General features: G+C 50.5%; 1 protein-coding gene across 1 annotated transcript in view; it reads right to left on the reverse strand.

Moving 5' to 3' along the window:
- Positions 1–8,820: 8,820 nt before the first annotated feature.
- Hlx (H2.0 like homeobox) overlaps positions 8,821–10,632 on the reverse strand; it is a 5,430-nt gene continuing 3,618 nt past the window's right edge. Inside the window, exon 4 of the mRNA XM_005348824.2 lies at positions 8,821–9,620. Coding sequence (XP_005348881.1) covers positions 9,138–9,620 — 483 coding nt within the window. The 3' untranslated portion in view covers positions 8,821–9,137. The remainder of the gene's footprint in view (positions 9,621–10,632) is intronic.

Here is a 10,632-nt window from a genome sequence, read left to right on the forward strand (position 1 = left end):
TTGCTGTAGGCTCTTTCCTCACTCGTCGTACTGGACACATCGAGAGATCACTTTGTCGGGAGATGCCACAGCTCGCCGTTTACTAAGGATTTCTCAGGGAATGTTGCTTAGTGATGGAGAGCAAGCCTAAGTGGCTCTGGGTTACACATACACACACACACACACACACACACACACACACAAACACGCAAGCGCATGAGCGCGAACGCCATCAAAAAGAAAAGTTTTCCTCTAGTTAGTTGCATTGACTCTGCAATTATAAGGTGAGTTTTGAAATAAGGGCCAAAATAATTTCAAAAAGAGAAAACAAAGCTTCATTTGGGTCTTTTCCTCCCCTCCTCTGAGGGAAGAATCTTCAAGTTCCTTGGTTCTGGAATTGGGACAAGAAACAAGAAACTGGGGGAGTTTGTCTTTGTCTTCTTGCTGTTGACACTGGAAGCAGGGACACTCTTACAATGTAGCCCAGGCTAGCCTCCATTTCCAAATTTCCCTGTCTCATCACCAATCATTGCTAGAATTGCGAGCTTGCCTCTTTCCCCTGTTCTTTACACATATACCCCACTGGTGATTTCAAACAGTCAGTACAATGGTGTATTAGGGATAATAGTTTAATTAAACAGTTTACAGATTCCGTGCCCTCCAGTTGACACCATAGCTGTGTGTGGTTTATGCTCCTGTTTGGTATCTGGTTCGAATCTCTCATCCATCTCTCTTCAGGTTGCAGGGTCAATTTGGAGGATGGAAATGGAGCAGGAAGGTTAATGGGAGAGCATGGGTAGGGAAAGGTGAGATTGCTTTCCTTGTGACATTTCTTTCACTGGGAAAAGGCAGGAGACCAGGATGCAGGGAAATGGGTAAGAAACTTCCAGTTACTAACTGGTAAAAGCTTGAGCTGAGACCTCAAACATTCACATATCTGTCCATTCCCAGACACCAAGTGCTCTCAACCCAAAAGGACTTGGTCTGTTGTAGTAGGAGCACACACCACAGCTCGAGTAGCTGGTACATTTAAAGGTTGCTCAGGTGTATAGGTTTGGCCACAGGCTTTGGAGCAATGCCTCTGGGGAGACTGGAATTCTGGGGAAGGGTCTTCCTTCCTTAGAAAACACCCATTAGTTTTGAAATAAGCTTTCTGAAACTGCTGCCATTCGCTGCCTGTTGGCTGCAGGCTACCCTGCATCACTCTGGGAGTATCCCGATGCCTGGATGCTCCACCACCCTGGGAGTATCCCAATGTCTGGATGCTCCATCACTCCATCACTCTGGGAGTATCCCAATGTCTGGATGTTCTATCACTCCATCACTCTGGGAGTATCCAGATGCCTGGATGCTCCATCACTCCGGGAGTATCCTGATGCCTGGATGCTCCATCACTCAGAATCCTTCTCTATGGTCATTCCAGAACACAGGAGAAGGAAGTGAGTGCGCCTCCTAAAATCTCAGTAGGGGCTTTGGACCATTTCAGAAGGGAAGGAAGACCAGAATGTTGTGAACAGATAAGGAATAGATCCAGGAAGATGGGGGGAAGAGCTGGGGACATGAGCATCACTGAAAACAAAGAGGGAAGAAAGGAGGGTCATCTGAATTGTGCTGCATTTGATTTCAAAATAGCACGAAATGAGTCTTTAGTCAACCTGCTGCTTTGTTTGTTTGTTAAGGGACCCCCACCCCCACCCCAGCCTGAAAGGAGAATCTAGACCCAGGAGAGCTGTCCGAGAAGCTGCAGGACCTTCTTGAGGCGGGGAGGATCGAATTATCAAGCACCACCTAGACTGCCTCAAAGAGGGCAGACTAACCCTACGGACTGAAGAGGAGCAAGAAGGGACAGGATTGAGTGTTGAGCACACCCAAGGTTGGGTGCACAGGGTCTAACTTCCTCACTGCAGGGAGGAGCCTCGGACTGGGCGATTGCTAAGGACTACTAGCCTTGCCCCGGAGTTGAGGATCCAGGATGGTCTAGGACTATTCGCTAGACTCCAACTCGTGACAAACCAGGCAAAAACCTTGTGCAGTAATGAAGTCTTCTGAGAGTGATCTACGCCCCGGCCCGGAAGGTGTGCCTACTGGGAGCCTCCCGCACCTCTTTGGAGACTGCTTGAGGCTGCCGGGCTCTCGGTGCTGTTGTTTAGGAAATGGCCTGAAAAGCAGACAGACGCACGTGGGCAATGCTAGATGAAGAGCCCAGTTAGTTCGCGCGCTCGGTTTCTCCAGCCGCCATCCCATGCTGAGAATTGTGCTGGCTGGGAGCCTAGCACCTCTCGCAGATTTGGAGAAACAAAAATAAACAGCCCTGTCAAATCAAAGAGAGGCTAAAACTTCTAGACCAGAAAGGGGGCGGGGGACGAGTGTGACAGAATCGCCTGCGTTTAGCCCGGCCCGACCTTGAACTTCTGCTCCTCCTCCCCATCCCCCTACCTCCTGAATACTGTCCTTGCGGTCTTGAGAGTGACCAAAAAGGCTCGGGAGCAGGCAGTCTCAGCTCTCAAGTCAGGCTCTATGCTGTGCTTCCCCGTTCGAAGACAGAGTTCTCCCTCCGAGTCCGGAGGAAGAGAGTTCTCCCTCCGACTCCGGAGGAAGAACCAAGGCTTTTTTACACTTCCATCCTGGCTCTTATTTTGAGTCTAGAGGAAGATTGGCCTCAGACGTCATTTAATACCACCTTAGTCCGTGTCCACCCACAGGGTGAGGCCAAGGAGGCCTGCAGGCACTCAGCTCAGGTGAGCCAGCCCAGAGTACCCTAAGCCCTGTTTGTGTACTCTCCACGGCTGCACCGCACCACGATGGTCTCAGCATCCCCAGAGCCCTTAGGTTGTACTGCTCCAACTCCCTTGCAGGGTTTCAAAGAGCTCCTTGCTAAGCCGCTTGGCTTCCTCTTGTGTGTGCAACTCATCCATAATAAACACAAAAGCCACAATAATTATATTAATTTCTCCAGTAAATACTTTGAGGCCACCAAGTACTGTGTTAAGTGCTAGACTCTTCAACCACTTAGCAGAGACTCCATGATGGTATCTGGGGTAGAGCACATGCTTAACAAGCGTTAGGTTCATGGTTCAAATCCTAGCACCACAACTCATCACCATCATTGTCATAACCATCAGGGTTTTCAGGGGTTTCGCCCCTGAAAGATACATAATTAATTTCTTGCTTTCTGTGTTGACCCTGTCGTCACTATTAGTTAAGACCTTAAAACTCCCAAAGCGCCATTTGTCCTGACATATTTCAACAGCAGGCACATACTTTTCCCTGAAGGGACCCCACACTATCCTGTGTCAGAAAACTCTAGCATCTTCTCCTTCAAGTGCCCAATCACACCTCCAAGGGTCGTGCCGAATGCCTGTTGTATGTGCAGCACCAGGTGCGGTTCCTCCATCTGATACTGTCCGTGGGGACAGGTGACCCTGACATCTTCTCTGGGAACACAGGACAAAGTGGCCTCATATTCGTGAGCTTCATTAGCTCCAGATGATTTGGTTTCTTGGTGAGTGAGAATTACTGGGCTTCCCTTTTTTCCCCCCTACCGTGTGAACACTAACAGAGATCTTGACAAACTCTGTTAAGAATAAATAAGTAAAAGAACATATCTTGTCTAGCTGTATACCGGCTACTTCCCTCTTGGAAAGGTTCGCTTTTTTTTTTTAATGCAAGTGACCTTCATGGTAGTTTACGGTTTAGGTTCATTTACTTGTATTGTACAGAGCTGGGGGAATGCAAAGCTAAAGGGTTAGATGAATTTCTCAAGGTCAGTGCAGCTAGTCGTTGACCCTGCTAGTGAATGAGTGAATGAATGCTGCTGGGGCTAATTCGGATCCTCCTTTGCTGGCCTAGGATCGAGAGCACTGGCTCCCAGCTATGTGCACTAACCACTTGCCATACCAACCACCAGGTGGTGAAGACACTGGTAGAACAACCCTGAGGTCCAAGACAGGTGATGCCGGGTTATCTGTCATCACCAAAGTTAAGTCTGAGATTAGATTAGGCGGGGGGGGGGAGAGCATTGGTACCTCGGTACCCCCAAGTACCTTTGCAGTTCTGCTTCCTGCCCAGAATAACAGAGATGACCAACATGGGCTGAAAAGCACCACAGATAGTGCAGGGATCCTTGGAGCCCAGCTGCTGCACAGCCAGAGACATTGCAAGCTGGGGACCAGGGTGTCAACCAGCTGACACCCTGCCACCTCTGGAAAGACAACCTCTCAGGGACACAGACTCCACCATCTCCATCCCTGCTTAACACGGGGGGGGGGGGGGCGGAGACCCAAGCCTATGGTTCTGAGACTTTTATTCTCCTCTGTGAAAACGCAATGAGCTTTGATCCTGATCAGAGCCTACAGGACAAGCATATCAAAAGGAAGCGCTCATAGTCTTGCATTCTTCGGAAGGCATGGACCCCAAGGTTCACATGGATCTTTTCATTCATTCACCAGGTGATCTTGAACAAATGCCCTTCCTTTTCTTCCTGCCACCTGCCTCATCTCTAGAATGAGGGCATCAGGAGTAATTGTGGTATAGAAATGTCTATTCGTGCTTTCTAAAATGGTGGAGGGTGAGGAAGCAAAGAGCTCCAAGGTCCAACAGTCCTGAGCTTGCTGTAAGGTGACAGAGAGAGAGAGCAGGAATCCCTGCAGCTCTGTGAGAACCCAGGTTGGAGGATTACCAAGAGCATCCCACTCAGGGAAATCAGGGGAAACTCTCTGCAGGATGAGAACATGCCATAGAGGAGCTTCCATCTGCCTTGGAGACCATGAACGATATCAAGACATTTGAAAATGCCATGGTGTTCAAGATCTGTTAAATCCAGGTTTTTATCTCCCCTCCCTAACATAGCACCTTCAGGTAGAGTTCTAAGAACCCAGCTCCTGTTCTCCACAAAGACCATTGGGTGTGGGATGTGTTGCTACTCTACCTCCCAGAGGTGGAAAAAGAGAGAAGGCAATGCCTTGTATGTTTAGGGGCCCCTGGGCCTTCTTCAAGGCAGTGTCACTATATGGTAGGGAAAAGACTGAACTCATGGTATCACTTACCTGTTCTTTAAAGAAAGGGGGAGGGGCTAGAAAGGAACTTGATGGAAAGAGGGCGTGTCCGCATCCACATAAGCTTCTGGCCTCTTTTGTTGTTTGCCCCAAGCCTAACCAGGACCAGGCAGTCTGCTTTTTTTTTTTTTTTCCATAGTTTGGAAAGAAGAGGCCGTGTTCCTGAACTGGTTAAGTGTCATAATTCAATTCAAATTCAATTCAATTTAAATCCCCTGCTGAAGACTGACATTCTTACCTCAAGGACTCTCCAGCCTCAATAGACAACTGCGAGCCTGTGCGAGCCTCTGCAGAGGAACCTGGGCCCAGTTTCAGGGTTATTGGCTCTCTGGTATTTAGAAAAAGAAAGCCTGCCCGGGATATTATCTTGCCTTTTCTGTTGGTGCAGTCTGCTTCAGCCACCATCCCTGCCAGGGCCTGGAGAGGGACAACAGTCAGAGAAAAAAATTGCAGAGTTCCAGGGTTTTCTTTTGGTCCCCTCTGAAGTTTGAAGGGGATCAGAGATTTGTGAGGGCTGGAGCTAAGGCTTCCTCCAATCCTTGGAGGGGTGAGGAGTGGGAGAAGATAGGGAGTGATTTCCTTGGCTGAGTCTACTAGAATCTTCCTTAAATACTTGGCCTTGAAGTTGCCCATAACCTGATGTGTTTGGCCCCAGTGGGGCTGGAAAGTGGGGTGGCACACTCTTCGAATCCAGGTTCCTCCCTGCTTTCTGCAGAGGACAGCAAATGCAGAAGGTGGATCTGGTTTTCAGTGGTTTTGGTCTGCGGAATGTGGGAATGTGGCGCCAGACAAATGCTACGGAGACAAGCGTCCCACCCACAGAGGCAGAAAAGGACAGTGTGAGGATTCTTGCCTTCTTTTGCCATACAGATATTGGAGCTAATGAGAGAGAGAGAGAGAGAGAGAGAGAGAGACAGAGACAGACAGAGACACAGAGACAGAGACACAGAGAGAGAGTTAAAAACAGACAATAGTGTTTCTCTGAGCGTCTGTTTCTGTCCCTGGTGAGTGAGAGAGAGAGTGTGTGTGTATGTGTGTGTATGTGTGTGTGTGTGTGTGTGCAAGAGTGGAGGTTGTGTGTCAGACCCTACTCCTGCCTAGTGAAATTCACTTCTGCTTATGTTTTTTGGAGGCCTTGGTATGGTAGTTGAATGGACTCCTCATTGAGGGGACTCCTGCAAGCCGTAAGGAAACGCCTGCCTCTTCTCCAAGAGTAACTACTGCTTGGAGGAAAGCTGAATCCCGCACCGCAAGCCATAGAAGAGGGACGCGGGTCTAGGCTGGCTCGCTCAGCGGCTACTTTTGGCTCTTGGGGGCTTCGGACCCTCGCACGCCCACCTCCACCAGACTCCAACCAGTCCAGAGGTCAGGTGTCCTAATCTTCCACACTTAGCCTTCTCTGAGCCTCAGAAATCTCAGCCCTAACCTGCCCAGGCTGGGATCAAACGCTTCCAGAAAGATCCCAGTGGCCCAGCAAAGCAGCCTCCAACACATACACACCGCACCCAAAAGGCAGCCTTATGTCCAGAGGTCTGCCAGGGGTGGGGGTGGAGTAGGAATGGGGGGCTTCTCTCTGCAGCTGCCCTTTTCTCCACGTAAACGAAACTGCACAGGGCTTGTGGCATTCTGGATGCTGGTGGGAGGGAGAGTTTCACGAGATAAATGGTCAGAAATTAGGGGGAGAGGGTAGCAAAGAGAAAAGTGCATCAGGTCATGCGAGGGCACCACCCGACTTTCAGACTACCCATTCCGGGTGGGTCACAATCGACTTGCACACTACCTGCTGCAGGTGGCCGGCGCCTGGGTAATTTCGTCCTCAGGTCCTACGGGTCCCTGGCCTTGCCCAACCTGGCAGAAAAAGGGGCCGAGAGTCTACATGAAAAGGCAGACCATTACCGTACCCCTGCAATGGTTCCTTTCCTTCCATTACTAAGTCTAAAAGTCAAGCAGAAAAACTGCTGCCGTCGGGGTTAGAAGAGAGCAGGGGAGGAGGCACGGTGAACCAGAGGCATCGGAAAGTTTGCGTAAAGCACCGGCCCCTCCCAGTCTTTCCCCAGACAGGCTCCTCCTTGCTTAGGTGGGTAGACCCCGGCTCCGCTCTCTTTAATATCAGAATTGGGTTTAAGTGTGGTGTGTCCTACCTAATTCCGTGTCTTTTGAATGTTTGGATTCCAGGTTTTAAACATATGTTAAGTCAGAGTAGAGTAATCTAGGCAATGACTGCAAGCTTGGGGTACGGGGCAATACTAAAGTCTGAAAAGCAAAGCCCAATGGGAGACGTAGAGACACTGAAACACCCCCAACTGAAACCCGGCTGTCATAGAGGCTGCCTGTGGCCCCCCCAACTCTTGTGATTAGCTAAGGATAATAGCTAGCTCGCGTTCCCCTTTAAATCGGGTCCCTAGTGAAGGTGTTCTATCTTGATTTATTCTTGCTCTCCCTCCCCCAACTACTTTCTCTACGGTCTTTCAAAAAAAAAAAAATCTCCCTTCTTCATTCCGGTCCTGGGTCACACAGGTCCAGAGCAAAAAAATCCAGGAACTAGCTCCAGGGAATGACGAATGAAAGCAGAGAAGAAGATGAGCGACACTCAGGCTGAGCAGCGGCAAGCTTGCCGTTCCTTCAGGAGAAGAGTTGCCTCCCAGGATCCCTGGCCGCAGCACTTTCCCTCCCTTCCTTGGGCAGGAGGAATTCCCGAATTAGATGCTGTATTTCTAAGAGGACTTGTGCCCTGGCACTGCTCTGTGCCAAAAACTGCCTGGGACATCTGTTTCTGTTGCTGTCCTTGTTACCACTGCTCCAGTTTCCTCCCAAAGATGGTTACTATCTTAACGTTCTCACACCGTTTCCCCGCGAAGGCGGTGGGAAGGACACAGGTTGTAGAAAAAGGCTTCATGGTTTAAAAGAAAGGCCCTTCCAGTATTCAGCCTCCTCCCGGCTGCATTAACGCGCCCTACTGTAACGGACACTAAGGCCTAACTCCCCAAGGCCTGTAGTGGGTGCCTTCAGGGGAAGAAAGGCAAAGAAAGATTTTATCTGGGTTCAGGGGGAGGAGTGCTATGTATATTGCCTAGATCCTCTCAACAAACGTGGGCCAGGAGCTCCACAGCTGGCTTCACCTCTGTCTAAAATTCAAAGTCACCTCATTACTGCCCAATTACGTGAGCCTCTTTAAAAGCAGAGCCTTGGCACTTGGAAGACCTGGTCTCCAGTCCCTAACTCTTGTGGCCCTTCTGCCCTTTTCTTACCAGAAGTCACCTTGGGTTTCCCTACCTCCCCACTGTGCAGTTGTACTGGGACAGCCCCCAGCCTCCTGACTGGAAGCCTAGCAAAGGCCTGGTGAGCACGGATGGGCCTGGTTGGATTCCAGCTCCACAGCAGAGCGGATTCCACTCTAACTCCGGAGCTCTCCGTAGCCGCGGGGAACACAGGCATGCGCTCAAGGCATCTCGACCCTGCTTAGGAAAGCCATCTGCAGAACAGGCCTAAGATTCTACATTCTGTTTCTTAGCGGGACTCGCACCCAGGCAGTCATAGGTGGGGGCTGTCAAGGACTTCGATGCTGGGTGAAACCTCTACCACCCCTGGGGGTCTCTGTGGGGGTCTCCATCTTTGACTCTGGGGCTGCTTTTCCCTCCTCCAGATGTTGCCATCTGCTGTGTCTCAGGGATAAAGTACTGGTCCCCCCCATCTTTGGTACTTAACAACCTTCATACCCCAACAAGCCAGCAAGGCAAACGGCCTTTTACAAACTGTAGTAAACATTTTATTTACAAGTTAAAGGCCTTCTAAGTGCAGCACGTCCTTATGCCAAGACCCCTGGTGCTCAGAGCAACAGTTCCATCAAACACTTCACAGTGTGGGCTGCTTGGGTAGGGGGAACAGTTGCATTCTTTGGCAGGGGAACCTCAAAACTTTCCTCTCTTTTGGGAGCTGTAGGCCTCAGGCAGCCTAGGCAGCAAAAGAAAGGGTGTGAACCCCAAGAAGCTGCCCTTGGCTACTCCCATCTCGGCGACCCTTGCCACCAACTAAAGTAGACACAAACTCCAGCCAGTGATGGGGAAGTTGCACGCCATGCCATGCCATAAGCACCCTCGGTTCAGTCTATAAGCCTGCAAGCGGGGCTTGGGCAGGCTCCGGACTCTGGGGATTGCTGGTGACTGAGGGCTGGTGCGCCGGGAGCAGCTCCGAGCTGCTCCCGCCAAGGCTGTTGGCACTCCCCGTGCCGGTGTTGTTGCTACCCAGGCTGCTGACGCTGCTGAAGCTGAAGCTGCCACCGCTCACACTGCTGCTGGTTGTGAGAAGGGCGCCAGCGGCGGAGGCCTTGATGACCGTAGTTTGGTGCAGGGACCGCTCAGTCCCCTCAGTCCGTTCCGTGTCGCTGGGGGCCATGTCCAGGGACTCCGAGTCACTGCTCTCGCTCTCGGCCTCGCCTTCGGAACGGCTGGGGCTTCTCTCTTCCAGTTCGCCCTCTGCGGGGGCTCCCCCAGAAGGCTTTTCGCTGACTTCCTTGTCCTTGTCCTTCTGCGCCTGAGCCTCCTTAGAGTGTCGCCACTTCATCCTCCGGTTCTGGAACCACACCTTCACCTATGTGCAACATCAAAAGAGATGCGAGATAAATAACCAGCTCGATGTACCTGGAGTTCGCCCACTACGGCAAGATAGCGCGGCGGACACTTATTATGCCTCCAGAACGCAGACAGCTTAACTAAACATAAATATCCAGGAGCTATGTAAGGGGTGAAACCCGCCCAAGGCACTAGGGACTATTCTTTAAATATGACCCTTGTATCACAAGACTGAAATGCCCTGGGTACAAGTGAAGGACCGGTTTCTTGCAAATTGCTTTGTAATCTCACCAAACTCAGGACTCCTGTAGAACTGATTAAAATTAAGGAGTTCTGACCCCCAATGCCAAGGTTCTGGTGAGAGCCAATTTTAAGAACTTCTGAGATCCCTCTCATCCCTAGGCATTCCCTACGCAAAGTAATTCACCACAAAAACTAACTGTACCACCCCAATCCCTTAGGATTTTTGAGACGGGGGTTTCTTTTGAACCAGGCTGGCTTTGAACTTGAGATCCTCCTTCCTCTGCCTCCTGAGTACTCAGATCACAGCCCTTGGCTGTTTTAAGAAGGAAGTGAACAAAGGGGCAAGGGACTCAAAGAATTAATCCCACTCGAATGGGCACCTGCTGGGCTTTAAGTAAAGGAGAATCGCCTGAGCACATTTTAACCTAAGAATTGACATAGACCCTGTTTTTGTGAGAGACAACCATATTCTCCTGGGGCTCAGAAAATATTGGAATTAAATACGCAGCTTATAGGAATGGGGAAGAGATGGATGGAGAATCTATATAAATCCATGATCCTCTGGGGGACCCAACACATTCACACAAGTTCCAGCTTCCCCTTTAAAAATAACGTGCACAGCTGGTAGAAAGCGGCCGGGCTTTCCAGTCCGTCTGTGTGTGCTGAGGAAGCGTGTTGTGTAATGGAGAACAGAAAGACACAAGGACAGAAGTCCGAACCAGGGAGGGAGAGAGGGAGGGAGGGAGGGAGAGAGAGAGAGAGAGAGAGAGAGAGAGAGAGAGAGAGAG

The sequence above is a fragment of the Microtus ochrogaster genome, chromosome 6 (genome assembly GCF_000317375.1).
Source record: "Microtus ochrogaster isolate Prairie Vole_2 chromosome 6, MicOch1.0, whole genome shotgun sequence".
NCBI lineage: Eukaryota > Metazoa > Chordata > Mammalia > Rodentia > Cricetidae > Microtus > Microtus ochrogaster.